This window comes from Tachyglossus aculeatus, chromosome 7 (assembly GCF_015852505.1).
Source record: "Tachyglossus aculeatus isolate mTacAcu1 chromosome 7, mTacAcu1.pri, whole genome shotgun sequence".
In the NCBI taxonomy this organism is placed as follows: Eukaryota; Metazoa; Chordata; class Mammalia; order Monotremata; family Tachyglossidae; genus Tachyglossus; species Tachyglossus aculeatus.
In genome coordinates this window covers 18,949,291-18,964,319 of record NC_052072.1, presented here as the reverse complement: position 1 = coordinate 18,964,319, position 15,029 = coordinate 18,949,291, and the positions used below count along the sequence as shown (strand labels likewise).

General features: G+C 47.1%; 1 protein-coding gene across 8 annotated transcripts in view; it reads right to left on the bottom strand.

Annotated features, from left to right (window-relative positions):
• Positions 1-15,029, bottom strand: part of IP6K3 (inositol hexakisphosphate kinase 3) — a 69,261-nt gene that overhangs the window by 12,075 nt on the left and 42,157 nt on the right. For all 8 annotated transcript variants that reach the window (XM_038749664.1, XM_038749662.1, XM_038749660.1 and 5 more), the window contains one exon: positions 4,259-4,469. In XM_038749664.1, coding sequence (XP_038605592.1) covers positions 4,259-4,469 — 211 coding nt within the window. The remainder of the gene's footprint in view (positions 1-4,258; positions 4,470-15,029) is intronic.

The following is a 15,029-nucleotide window of genomic DNA, read 5'->3' as shown; positions in this document are numbered from 1 at the left end:
CGTTTTCTACCCAGGACCCACTTTTGGCCCTCAGAAGTGCTTGGTGGAGTCCTGCCTCCTTCACAGTCAAAGTGAGTTATTTATTGGCCAGCGAGATTAATGGCCAGGAACAAGATTGGATTGGGTTGGCCTAGATGACTAAAATGAGTGATTCTTCAATACCTGAATAGCTCACAAAAGTAAATTAACTCTTTCAGGATTGAGGGTTTTTCAAACTCACTTTTCACTTGATGAGGATTAACACCAGTGCAGTTTCCTAGTAGGTAATGGTTCGCTAGGGAAATTCTAAGAACAGCTTTAGTGGGAGAAGACAGGCCGGCTTGGGAAAATGGAGATACTGGCAATACCGGCCCTTTACGCCTTTACCCTTGGGAAATTAATTCCTGGTGTTCCTAGGACAAAAGAGATATTTTCATTCCTCTAAGGGAAATCATTCAGAGGTCCTTTCCACCTGAGAAAGGCAGTTGATTTTTCCAGAGTTTCACAGCCCTAGAGTATCTACCATCATTAGGCAGGCAAGCCCTCAACTCATATCCTGCAGAAAAAGAGGGTAATAACCCAATGAACTCTGCATTCACCTCTGTTCTCTGGTTCCATTCGCTGCCTAAGAAGAGATTATTCCTCCAAAATTTTCCCTCGCTCAGATAGGTTTCTTTTCCATTTCTATTTGCTGACTTTTTGGGGCGGGGGGGGGGGGGTCTCATTCTGGTTAGGTACATTTCAATCTTAGAAAAACCCTTACACATCAAGTGTTGAGGCACATTGCTTTTTAATCCCTCACCCTAGAAATGTCACATTAGGAAAATATCTAGTCTACTAGAGTTTATTTTGGAAAAGGGGAATGATGAAGGGCCTCCGGGGGTAGGGGTGGGACAAATTATTATCTTTCTTGGCTACGTTTGTGATCCCAGATGGAATCCCAGCTGGGATTTGGGGCCTCAAGCATTACGGGACAGCCGTCTGGATTCAGATTGTGCTGCTTGAGAAGGAGCACTTGACTGGATATGGGGAGACCTGGGTTGTAATCCCAGCCCTGCCATTTGGCCACTGGGTGACCTTGGGAGAGCCATTAAACTTCTTTGAGCCTCAGTTTCCTCATCTGTAAAATGGGGATTCAACACCTGTTTGCCAACCCCCTTAGTCTGTGATTCCCCTTCTTTCAAAATGGTATTTGCTAAGCACTTACTATGTGTGAGGCACTGTACTAAGCATTGCGGTAGATACAAGTTAATCTGTCCCACATGGGGCTCACAGTCTTAATCTTGATTTTACAGATGAGGTTACTGGGGTCCAGAGAAGTTAAGGAACTTGCCCAAGGACACACAGCAGACCGACCACCTGACCTCCTTCTTGCCAAATCCAACGGCTCATACTCTATCCTAATCCTCCTCGACCTCTCAGCTGCCTTCGACACTATGGACCACCCTCTTCTCCTCAACACGCTATCCATCCTTGGCTTCACAGACTCCGTCTTCTCCTGGTTCTCCTCTTATCTCTCTGGCTGTTCATTCTCAGTCTCCTTTGCGGGCTCCTCTTCCTCCTCCCATCCCCTTACTGTAGGGGTTCCTCAAGGGTCAGTTCTTGGTCCCCTTCTGTTCTCTAGCTACACTCACTCCCTTGGTGACCTCATTTGCTCCCAAGGCTTCAACTATCATCTCTACACTGTTGATACCCAAATCTACATCTCTGCCCCTGCTCTCTCTCCCTCCCTCCAGGCTCATGTCTCCTCCTGCCTTCAGGACATCTCCATCTGGATGTCTGCCCGCCATATAAAAATAAGTCCAAGATTGAACTCCTTATCTTCCCGCCCAAACCCTTCCCTCTCCCTGACTTTCCCATCACTGTAGACGACACTACCATCCTTCCCATTTAACAAGCCCACAACATTGGTGTGATCCTCAATTGCGCTCTCTTGTTCACCCCACACATCCAATCTGTCGCCAAAACCTGCCGATCTCACCTCCACAACATTGCCGAAACCCGCCCTTTCCTCTCCATCCAAACCGCTACCTTGCTGGCTCAATCTCTCATCCTATCCCGACTGGGTTACTGCATCAGCCTCCTCTCTGACCTCCCATCCTCCTGCCTCTCCCCACTTCAGTCTATACTTCACTCTGCTGCCCGGATTATCTTTGTGCAGAAACACTCTGGGCACGTTACTTCCCTCCTCAAAAATCTCCAGTGGCTGCCTGTCAACCTACGAATCAAGCAAAAACTCACTCTGCTTCCAGCACTTAGAACAGTGCTTTGCACATAGTAAGCGCTTAACAAATACCATCATTATTATTCAAGGCTGTCCATCACCTCGCCCCCTCCTACCTCACCTCCCTTCTCTCCTTCCCCAGCCCAGCCCGCACTCTCTGCTCCTCTGCTGCTAACCTCCTCACTGTACCTCGTTCTCTCCTGTCCCACCATCGACCCCTGGCCCATGTCCTTCCCCTGGCCTGGAATGCCATCCCTCCGCACACCTACCAAGCTAGCTCTCTTCCTCCCTTCAAATCCCTACTGAGAGCTCACCTCCTCCAGGAGGCCTTCCCAGACTGAACCCCTTTTTCCTCTCCTCCTCCCCATCCCCCCGCCCTACCTCCTTCCCCTCCCCACAGCACTTTTATATATTTGTACAGATTTATTACTCTATTTTACTTGTACATATTTACTATTCTATTAATTTTGTTAATGATGTGCATAAAGCTTTAATTCTATTTGTTCTGACAAGTGTGACACCTGTCTCCATGTTTCGTTTTGTTGTCTGTCTCCCCCTTCTAGACTGTGAGCCCACTGTTGGGTAGGGACTGTCTCTATATGTTGCCAACTTGTACTTCCCAAGCGCTTAGTACAGTGCTCTGCACACAGTAAGCGCTCAATAAATACGATTGGTTGATTGATTGATTGATTGTGAGCCCATTGTTGGGTAGGGACCGTCCCTATGTGTTGCCGACTTTTACTTCCCAAGCGCTTAGCACATAGTAAGTGCTCAATAAATATGATTGAATGAATGAATGAATGAAAGTTAGGGAGCTGGAATTAGAACCCAGGTCCTCTGATTCCCAGGCCAGTGCTTTTTCCACTCAGCCACACTGTTTCTCCTTTTTGGGGCCAAGAGACTGTTTCTGATCTGAATGAGTTGTATCTACCCAAGTGCTTGGCACTTAGTAAGCACTTAACAAACATGGCAATTATTGTTATTACTATGAGTATAGGCAGAAGTACCTCCAACAGTGCTAAAATCCACCCTTTCCTCTCTTTTCAAACTGCTACCATGTTAATGCAATCACTTATCCTACCCCACCTTGATTACTGTATCCTTGCTGACCTCCCAGCCTCCTATCTCTCCTCACTCCAGTCCTTTCTTCACTCTGCTACCTGGATCATTTTTCTACAAAAAATGTTCAGGACATGTTTCCCCACTCCTCAAGAAACTCCAGTGGTATCTACCTCTGCATCAAACAAAAACTTTTAAAGTACACCATCACTTTGCCCCCTTCTACCTCACCTCACTACCCAGCCCGCACACTTTGCTCCTCGGATAATAATAATACTAATAATGGCATTTATTAAGTGCTTACTATGTGCAAAGCACTGTTCTAAGTGCTGGGGAGTTTACAAGGTGATTAGGTTGTCCCACGGGGGGCCTCACAGTCTTAATCCCCATTTTACAGATGAGGTAACTGAGGCACAGGGAAGTTAAGTGATTTGCCCAAAGTCACACAGCTGACAAGTAACAGAGCTGGGATTTGAACCCATGACCTCTGACTCCAAAGCCCGGGCTCTTTCCTCTGATGCCAGCCTTCTCACTGTACCTCAATCTTGTCTATGTTGCAGTTGACCCCCGGCCCGCTTCCTGCCTGTGGCCTGGAATGCCCTCCCTCCTCAAATCTGACAATTACTCTCCCTCGCTTCAAAGCCTTATTGAAGGCACATTTCCTCCAACAGGCCTTCCCCGACTAAGCCCTCCTTTCCTCTTCTTCCGCTCCCTTCTGCATCGCCCTGACCTGCTCCCTTTATTCATCCTCCCTCCCAGTCTGCAATTTATTTATTTGTAGTAATATCTGCCTCCCCCTCTAGACGGTAAGCTCGTTGTGGGCAGGGACCGTGTCTGTTTATTGTTATATCCTCTCCCAAGAGCTTAGTACAGTGCTCTGCCACAGTAAGTGCTCAATAAATACAATTAAACGATTGAATGAATGAGCGGCATTGTTACTGTTCTGAAGCTCGGGCTGTTCGCTGCTGCCCTTGGGTGCCAGCCCGCCCAACATACCTGTCCTGGATGGTGTGTGTCAGCTGACCGTGGTTCCACTGGACGAGAGCATGGTCAGTGCTACTGCTGGTCGTCTTCTTGAGCTTCTGCCATATGGAAACTGCTGGCTCTGGGGAGACGGCATCGTAGGGCCCTCGGTTCTCTTTCAGGGGGTTGGCGATCAGGCTGAGATGCCCCCTGCTATCCTTCTGCAGGTGGACGGAGATGGTCCCTGTGAAAGATGAGAGGGTGGTCAGTCAATCGATCCTGTTTATTGAGCTCTTACTGTGTGTAGAGCACTCAAGTGCTTGGGAGAGTACAACACAATATAACAGACCTAGTCCTTGCCCATGATGAGCTTACGGTCTAGAGAGGGAGACAGAAATTAATATAAATAAAATTACAAATACTTATATAAGTGGTGCTGAGGGAAGGGGCGTGAGAAAAAGGAGCAAGTCAAGGCGATGCAGAAGAGAGTGGGGGAAAAGGAAAGGAGGGCTTAATCAAGGAAGGCCTCTTGGAGCAGATGTGCCTTCAGATGAGTAAAAGGAGCAAGTCAAGGCGATGCAGAAGGGAGTGGGAGAAGAGGAAAGGAGGGCTTAGTCGGGGAAGGCCTGTTGGAGGAGATGTGCCTTCGTTGAGGCTTTGAAGCAGGGGAAAGTAATTGAGGAGAAACCAACCAAGACACACTCAAAGGGGGCAGATTTACCTGGGTTGCTCAGTCAATCAGTGGTATTTATTGAGCATTTACTGTGTGCAGAGTGTTGCACTAAGCACTTGGGAGAGCACAAGAGAGTTAACAGACACAATCCGTTGGCCTGAAGGCGCTTACAGTCTAGTGGGAGTGACAGATTCCAAAATCAATTGCAGGAAAGAGAAGCAACAGAGTTTAAAGATAAGTACCTAAGTGCTATCAGGCAGAGGGTTAGGGTGGGCACAGACTCAAGTGCACTGCTGAGGTGATAGTAGGAGAAATAGCACAGGGAGGGAGAGATTTTAGAAGGCCCCATCTTTTTATTTGTTAAGCACTTACTGTGTGCCCGACCCTGTTCTAAGTGCTGGCGTAGATACAAGCTAATCAGGTTGGACACAGTCCAAACCCCCCATGAGGGTCACAGTCCTAATCCCCATTTTCCAGATGAGGTAACTGAGGCACAGAGAAGTGAAGTGGCCTGCCTAAGGTCACACAGCAGACAAGTGGCGGATCCGAGATTAGAACCCAGGTCCCTCTGACTCCCAAGCCCCTGCTCTCCCCACTAGACCATGCTGCTTTGTCTTCTCAACAAGGAGCACGGGTGGAATGGGCTGCATTTAGTTTGTACCAGACCCCATCTCAGCTGCAGCCCGGAGGCCCTTCGGGAGCCCGAAGGAAATAGCCCTGGAAGTTTTTGACATGCCCTCTCCTCTTTCCCTCCCCCGTCCCTCCCCACCTTCATGCTTCACATGAAATCTGCTCCGGACATTATGTTCTCGTATTCCCAGACTCCTCTGCGCTTTCATACTTTCCGAGTTAAGCGACAGCTGAACCAACAGCGGCCCAACCTCCAAATGCCAGAGCCACGAGCCCCCATCGAGCCAGGCACGCAGTTCGAAGTGCCAAGCCTCATTCTCCGGGCCGCAGTGGTGACAGGCTAGCTAGCAGGGGCTCTGGGAGTTCCCCCTCCTCCGGACAGAGCGGTCCTCACTTATGATGCTACTTTTATTCACGTTTGGCATGCTGCACTGACCCCGTTGTTGCAGGGCTGTGTCAGCATCAGGCCTCAGTTCCCTCCGAGCAGAGAGCAGTCAGCCAACAGGCATCCCTGTGGACGTCGCTCCCAGAACCGCACACCCTTTCATTCATTCATTCATTCACTCACTCGTATTCATTGAGCACTTTGTGCAAAGCTCTGTACTAAGTACTTGGGAGAGTACAATACAACAATAAAGAGACACATTCCCCTGCCCACAATGAGTCTAGAGGGGGAGACGGACATTGATAGAAATAAATAAATAACTACAGCTACAGACGTAAGTGCTGTGGGGCTGGGAGTTGGGTTGAATAAAGGATTCAGGTCGGGGCGATGCAGAAGGGAGTGGGAGAAGAGGAAAGGAGGGCTTGGTCAGGGAAGGGGAGGAGATGTACCTTCAATAAGGCTTTAAAGGGTGGGGAGGGTAATTGTCAGATACAGGGTGAATCGGAAAGTTTGATGGCTCCGTTTGGTTGACTCTTCCTGGTAGGGAGAGTGGCCTGGGAAAACATCGGTGCAGGCTGCTGAAAATCAGGAACCAATTTGCAAGCCTCCTTAGTAACCGAGACAGCTCCTTTTTACAATCTGGTAGTCGCCCATGGAGACCTCCTGTACGATGCAGCTAAAAAATGGATTTCTGACCGGCTCAGGCCTATAGCGGACCCCTTTCTTGTCTTCCACAATCTCGTTTCCCATGCGGTGTCTCAAATCTGAACCACCCGTGACCCGTAAGGCCTCCAAAATCTACTTTTCGACTGTCTTCTGCCGCCCTCGAGGCCGCGGGGCTGGCGATCCTGGCCGGAGCTGGATTTTCGGTGGCATTCCGCCCCAATCCCAAAGTTTCAGAATGGGGAGGGAAAGTAACACGTTCTTAGAACGGGATGAAGGCCGAACCTCCCCCGTACCCGCCCATGGGGTCAGGTGTGGTCATCACCTAGCTTGAGTTACTAATTTATGGACTTGGAAGAATCCGAAAGTCACCTTCAACCACATGCTGTTCTGCTAATGCTCAAAATCAATATGGTCACGCTATATGTCGTTCCTCTCCGGCTCCTGCGTTGTCCACCATCTTATGTGGTCTGTGTGTGTGAACTAAAAAACTGGAGTTTTCCAGGCTCAGAGTCCGGTGTTTTCAACATCTTTCGGGAATCCGGACTCAAAGAGAAGGTTAACATGGGGTCGGTTTTAAAGCCAGGGGAAGAGGAGGTAATAATAATAATAATTTAAAAAATGAGAAAAACCAATAATAATTGGTATTTGCTAATCAATCAGTTGTATCTACCGAGTGCTTAGTGTGTGTAGAGCACTGAAATAATAACTGTGGTATTGGTTAAGTGCTTACTATATTCCAAGCACTGTAGTAATAATAATAATAATATGATGATGATATATGTTAAGCACTTACTATGTGTCAAGCATTGTTCTAAGTGCTGAGATAGATACAAAGTAATCAGATTGGACACAGTCCCTGTCCCACATGGAGCGCACAGTCTTAATCTCCATTTTACAGATGAGGTAACTGAGACACAGAGAAGTTAAGTGACTTGCCCAAGTTCACACAGCAGACAAGTGGCGGAGCCGGAATTACAACCTAGGTCCTCTGGCTCCCGGGCCCATGCTCTTTCCACTAGGCCACATTGCTTCTGTACTAAGCGCTTGGGAGAGTACAATATAACAGAGCTGTTAGACACATTCCCAGCCCACAGTGAGCTTACGGTCTAGAAGGGGAGACAAACATTAAGATAAATAATAATAATAATAATAATAATAATTGGCATTTGTTAAGCACTTACTATGTGCAAAGCACTGTTCTAAGCGCTGGGGAGGATACAGGGTGATCAGGTTGTCCCACGTGGGGCTCACAGTCTTAATCCCCATTTTACAGATGAGGTAACTGAGGCCCAGAGAAGTTAAGTGACTTGCCCAAGATCACACAGCAGACATGTGATGGAGCCGGGATTCGAACCCATGACCTCTGGCTCCCTAAATAGGAGAAGCAGCGTGGCTCAGTGGAAAGAGCCTGGGCTTTGGAGTCAGAGGTCATGGGTTCAAATCCCGGCTCCGCCAATTGTCAGCTGTGTGACTTTGTGCAAGTCACTTCACTTCTCTGTGCCTCAGTTACCTCATCTGGAAAATGGGGATTAAATCTGTGAGCCCCACGAGGGACAACCTGATCACCTTGTAACCTCCCCAGCGCTTAGAACAGTGATTTGCACATAGTAAGCGCTTAATAAATGCCATCATTATTATTATTATTATTCTCTGGGCCTCAGTTCCCTCATCTGTGAAATGGGGATTAAGACTGTGAGCCCCCCGTGGGACAACTTGATCACTTTGTAACCTCCCCAGTGCTTAGAACAGTACTTCGCACATAGCAAGCATTTAATAAATGCCATCATCATCATTATTATTATAAATACAGAAATTATGGATATGTAATAATAATAATAATAATAATGATGATGGTGGTATTTAAGAGCTTACTATGTGCCAAGCACTATTCTAAACGCTGGGATAGATACAAGGTAATCAGATTGTCCCATGAGGGGCTCGCAGTCTTCATCCCCATTTTACAGATGAGAGAACTGAGGCACAGAGAAGTTAAGCACATAGTAAGCGCTTAATAAATGCCATCATCATTATTATCATTGTAAATACAGAAGTTATATGTAATAATAATAATGATGATGTTGGTATTTAAGCGCTTACTATGTGCCAAGCACTGTTCTAAGCGCTGGGGTAGATACAAGGTAATCAGGTTGTCCCACGAGGGGCTCACAGTCTTCATCCCCATTTTACAGATGCGAGAACTGAGGCACAGAGAAGTTAAGCAACTTGCTCAAAGTCACACAGCAGACTAGTGGCGGAGCCGGGATTAGAACCCACGACCTCTGACTCCCAAGCCTGGGCTCTTTCCACTAAGCCATGCAAGCGCTGAGGGGCTGAGGGAGAGGTAAATACAGGGTGCAAATCCAGGTGCAATACCAGGTGTCTAGAGGAAATGAAGGAAATATTAATTATAATGGGAACAATTGTGGTATTGTAAGATAGAATATAAATTCATCGTGGGCAAGGAACAGGTCTACCAACTCTGTTGTATTGTAAAAAAAATGAAGGTATTTGTTAAGCGCTTACTGTGTGCCAAGCACTGTTCTAAGCGCTGGGGTAGATACAAGGTAATCAGGTTGTCTTATGTGGGGCTCATGGTCTTCATCCCCATTTTACAGATGAGAGAACTGAGGCACAGAGAAGTTAAGCACCTAGTAAGCACTTAATAAATGCCATTATTATTATTATAAATACAGAAATTAGGGGTATGTAATAATAATAATGATGATGTTGGTATTTAAGCGCTTACTATGTGCCAAGCACTATTCTAAGTGCTGGGGTAGATACAAGGTAATCAGGTTGTCCCACGTGGGGCTCATAGTTTTCATCCCCATTTTACAGATGAGAGAACTGAGGCACAGAGAAGTTAAGCAACTTGCTTAAAGTCACACAGCAGACTAGTGGCGGAGCCGGGATTAGAATCCACGACCTCTGACTCCCAAGCCTGGGCTCTTTCCACTAAGCCATGTAAGCGCTGAGGGGCTGAGGGAGAGGTAAATACAGGGTGCAAGTCCAGGTGCAATACCAGGTGTCTAGAGGAAATGATGGAAATATTAATCATAATAGGAACAAGTGTGGTATTGTAAACTAGACTATAAATTCATCGTGGGCAGGGAACAGGTCTACCAACTCTGTTGTATTGTAAAAAAAATGATGGTATTTATTAAGCGCTTACTATGTGCCAAGCACTGTTCTAATCGCTGGGGTAGATACAAGGTAATCAGGTTGTCCCACGTGGGGCTCACGGTCTTCATCCCCATTTTACAGATGAGGTAACTGAGGCCCAGAGAATAGTAATAATAATAATGTTGGTATTTGTTAAGTGCTTACTATGTGCCAAGCACTGTTCTAAGCGCTGGGATAGATACAAGGTAATCAGGTTGTCCCACGAGGGGCTCACGGTCTTCATCCCCATTTTACAGATGAGGTAACTGAGGCCCAGAGAATAATAATAATGATGATGTTGGTATTTGTTAAGCGCTTACTATGTGCCAAGCACTGTTCTAAGCGCTGGGGTAGATAAAAGGTAATCAGGTTGTCTCACGTGGGGCTCGCGGTCTTCATCCCCATTTCACAGATGAGGGAACTGAGGCCCAGAGAAGTGAAGTGACTTGCTCAAAGTCACACAGCTGACACGTGGCGGAGCCAGGATTAGAACCCATGACCTCAGACTCCCACGCCCGGGCTCTTTCCACTAGCAGGCTGTTCTGTCCCAACAGTGCTCTGTGCAGAGTAAGCACTCAATATATGGATTGATTGATTGGTATTTGCTACTATCGCAATGCCAGGTTTCAGAGGTGAAATGGCGATATTGGGCGATCCGGGCTGATTGCAGTCCTCAACTCCTTTGAGGGAAGTTAAGGAGGAAGAAAGAAGGGGGGAATATTGGCAGGGCTGATCCGGCAGTGGAATGAGGGCAGCAATCAATCAATCATCAATCAATCAATCAATCATATTTATTGAGCGCTTACTGCATGCAGAGCACTGTACTAAGCTCTTGGGAAGTACAAGTTGGCAACATATGGAGACGGTCCCTACCCAACAGTGGGTTCACAGTCTAAAAGGGGGAGACAGAGAACAAAAGCCGTCCCCAGGGGAGCTTATCATCATCATCATCATCAATCGTATTTATTGAGCGCTTACTGTGTGCAGAGCACTGTACTAAGCGCTTGGGAAGTACAAATTGGCAACATATAGAGACAGTCCCTACCCAACAGCGGGTTCACAGTCTAAAAGGGGGAGACAGAGAACAAAAGCCGTCCCCAGGGGAGCTTGTCATCATCATCATCATCATCAATCGTATTTATCGAGCGCTTACTGTGTGCAGAGCACTGTACTAAGCGCTTGGGAAGTCCAAGTTGGCAACATATAGAGACAGTCCCTACCCAACAGTGGGCTCACAGTCTAAAAGGGGGAGACAGAGAACAAAAGCTGTCCCCAGGGGAGCTTGTCCTGGGGAGCGAGTCTAGAAGATGCCCCTTCTCAACCGTCCATGTCTCAGACCCCACGAGCCCGTCCTCGCCGCCCTGAGGATCCATTTCATTAGCGTGAGAAGCAGCGTGGCTCAGTGGAAAGAGCCCGGGCTTTGGAGTCAGAGGTCATGGGTTCAAATCCCGGCTCCGCCACTTGTCAGCTGGGTGACTTTGGGCAAGCCACTTCACTTCTCTGTGCCTCAGTGACTTCATCTGTAAAATGGGGATTGAGACCGTGAGCCCCCTGTGGGAGAACCCGATCACCTTGTAACCTCCCCTGTGCTTAGAACAGTGCTTTGCACATAGTAAGCGCTTAATAAAGTGTTTAATAGTTTTCTAGACTGTGAACCCACTGTTGGGTAGGGACTGTCTCTATATGTTGCCAACTTGTACTTCCCAAGCGCTTAGTACAGTGCTCTGCACACAGTAAGCGCTCAATAAATACAAATGATTGATTGATTGATTGACTGATTGATAAATGCCATTATTATTATTATTATTAGCAGCCTTCATTCATTCATTCATTCAATCGTATATATTGAGTGCTTACTGTGTGCAGAGCACTGTACTAAGCTCTTTGGAGAGTATAACGATAAACAGACATGTTCCTTGCCCACAACAAGCTTACAGTCTAGAAGGGGGGAATAACTGTGGCACCTGTTAAGCATTTACTATGTGCAGGACACTGTTGTAAGTGTTAGGAGAAGCAACATGGCCTAGTGGATAAAGCATGGACTGGAGAGCCATAAGGTCATGAGTTCTAATCCCAGCTCCACCCTTATCTGCTGTGTGACCTTGGGTAAGTCACTTCACTTCTCCGTGCCTCAGTCACCTCATCTGTAAAATGGGGATTGAGACTGTGAACCTCCAATTTGCTTGCATTCACCCCAGCACTTACTTTAGTGCCTGGCACGTAGTAAACTCTTAAAAAAATACTATAATTATTATTATTATTGTAAGGTAATCAGGTTGGACATAGTCTCTGTCCCACATGGAGCTCACAGGACTCATGAGAAGCAGCGTGGCTCAGTGGAAAGAGCCCGGGCTTTGGAGCCAGAGGTCATGGGTTCAAATCCTGACTCCGCCAATTGTCAGCTGTGTGACTTTGGGCAAGTCACTTCACTTCTCTGGGCCTCAGTTAACTCATCTGGAAAATGGGGATTAAGACTGTGAGACCCCCATGGGACAACCTAATCACCTTGCAACCTCCCCAGTGCTTAGAACAGTGCTTTGCACATAGTAAGTGCTTAATAAATGCCATTATTATTATCCCCATTTTACAGATGAAGGAACTGAGGCGCAGAGAAGTGAAGTGACTTGCACAAAGTCACACATCAGACAAGTGCCAGAGCCAAGATTCGAACCCAGGTCTTTCTGATTCCCTGGCCCCCACTAGGCCCTGCTGCATATCATGTTTGGGCAGATTCTGTTGCTTGAGTAAGCGATCATCATCATCATCATCAATCATATTTATTGAGCGCTTACTATGTGCAGAGCACTGTACTAAGCGCTTGGGAAGTACAAATTGGCAATGAGTGGGTGTCTGTTTCTACCTAACCTGGGCAGGGCAGAGACTTGGGAAAAGTAACCCCTTGATTTCCCTCTAGCCCTTCTCCCCAGTAATAATAATAATGATAATAATAATAATAATAATAATAATAATAATAATGGCATTTGTTAAGCACCTACTATGTGCAGAGCACTGTTCTACGCGCTGGGGGGATACAAGGTGATCAGGTTGTCCCACGTGGGGCTCGCAGTCTTAATCCTCCTTTTACAGATGAGGTAACTGAGGCTCAGAGAAGTGAAGTGACTTCCCCAAGGTCACACAGCAGACATGTGGCGGAGCCGGGATTCGAACCCATGACCTCTGACTCCAAAGCCCGGGCTCTTTCCACTGAGCCACGCTGCTTCAGTATCTCGGTGAGCCCTCCAGAGACAGCGCGGCAGACAGGGAGTTATTTACAGATATGCAGAACATCTCCAAAGCACCTCAGCGATTTGGGGGAGCTATTTAGCTGTAGAACAGGCCCGGTCTCACTGAGTATTCCATCATGGATTTATTTTTAAATTTATGAGTTCATTTACCTTACTGGCTTCTGCAATATGAAGCCACTAGAGCTGTTAACCAACTGGGCCTAACAGTAAATCTCTGCTTAGTGGCAGACAGGCTCCGTGGGGAAATGGCAGATCTCTGTTGTCTCAAGGTCATCTGACCAGTCTGGGGGACTCCCAGATGATAATAATAATAATAACAATAATAATAATAATAATTCAAATAATAATAATGATTACAGTATTTGTTAAGCTCTTACTATGTGCCAAGCGCTGAGAAGCAGCGTGGCCTAGTGGCAAGAGCCCTGGCTTGGGAGCTAGAGGTCATGGGTTCTAATCCCGGCTCTGCCACTTGTCTGCTGTGTGACCTTGGGCAAGTCACTTCACTTCTCTGTGCCTCAGTTACTTCATCTATAAAAGGGGGATTAAGACTGTGAGCCCCGGGCCTGGAATGGCCTCCCTCTGCCCATCCGCCAAGCTAGCTCTCTTCCTCCCTTCAAGGCCCTGCTGAGAGCTCACCTCCTCCAGGAGGCCTTCCCAGACTGAGCCCCTTCCTTCCTCTCCCCCTCGTCCCCCTCTCCATCCCCCCCTTCTTACCTCCTTCCCTTCCCCACAGCACCTGTATATATGTATATATGTTTGTACATATTTATTACTCTACTTATTTATTTATTTTATTTGTACATATCTATTCTATTTATTTTATTTTGTTAGTATGTTTGGTTTTGTTCTCTGTCTCCCCCTTTTAGACTGTGAGCCCACTGTTGGGTAGGGACTGTCTCTATACGTTGCCAATTTGTACTTCCCAAGCGCTTAGTACAGTGCTCTGCACATAGTAAGCGCTCAATAAATACGATTGATGATTGATGATGATGATGACAACCTGCCGACCTTGTATCTACCCCAGCGCTTAGAACAGTGCTTGGCACATAGTAAGTGCTTAACAAATACCATTATTATTATTATTATTCCAAGCTTGGGGCAGATTCAAGTGAATCTGGTCGTAGGCAGTCCCTGATCCACAGGGGGCTCACAGTATAAGTAGGAGGGGAAAACTGGTGTTGCATCCCCATCCTACAGATGAGGGAACTGAGGCATAGAAAAGTGAAGTGACTTGTCCAAGGCCACACAGCAGACAAGTGGCCAAGCTGGGATGAGAACCCCGGCCCTCTGACTCCCAGGTTTGTGCTCTTTCAAGCAGGTCACACTGCTTCTCAGATAAAATGAGCCCTCTCCCCCCAGGACACACATGCTCCTTGAAAAATAAAGCAACAGCGTGAATGTGTCTCAAATTATGAAGGACATGTTACATTGGAGGTAGTAAGGGGAGCAGTGCGGCTTCGTGGAAGGAGCGCAGGCCTCGGAGTCAGAGAACCTGGGTTCTAATCCCGGCTCCACCACGTGTCTGCTGTGTGACTTGGGCAGGACACTTCACTTCTCTGTGCCTCAGTTACCTCATCGGTAAAATGAGGATTAAAACTGTGAGCCCAATGCAGGACAGGAACTGTGTTCAATCTGCTTACCTGGTAATAATAATAATTCATTCAATCAATCGTATTTATTGAGTGCTTACTGTGTGCAGAGCACTGTCCTAAACGCTTGGGAAGCACAAGTTGGCAACATATAAAGACGGTCCCTACCCAACAACGGGCTCACAGTCTAGAAGGGGGAGACAGACAACAAAACAAAACATGTAGACAGGTGTCAAAGTCGTCAGAACAAATAGAATTAAAGCTAGAAGCAGAAAATGGTATTTCTTAGGCGTTTCTTAGGCCAAGCACTGTTCTAAGCGCTGGGGTAGATACAAGGGCATCAGGTTGTCCCACGTGGGGCTCACAGTCTTAATCCCCATTTTAAGGATGAGGTAACTAAGGCACAGAGGAGTTTAGTGGCTTGCCCAAGGTCACACAGCAGAGAAGTGGTGGA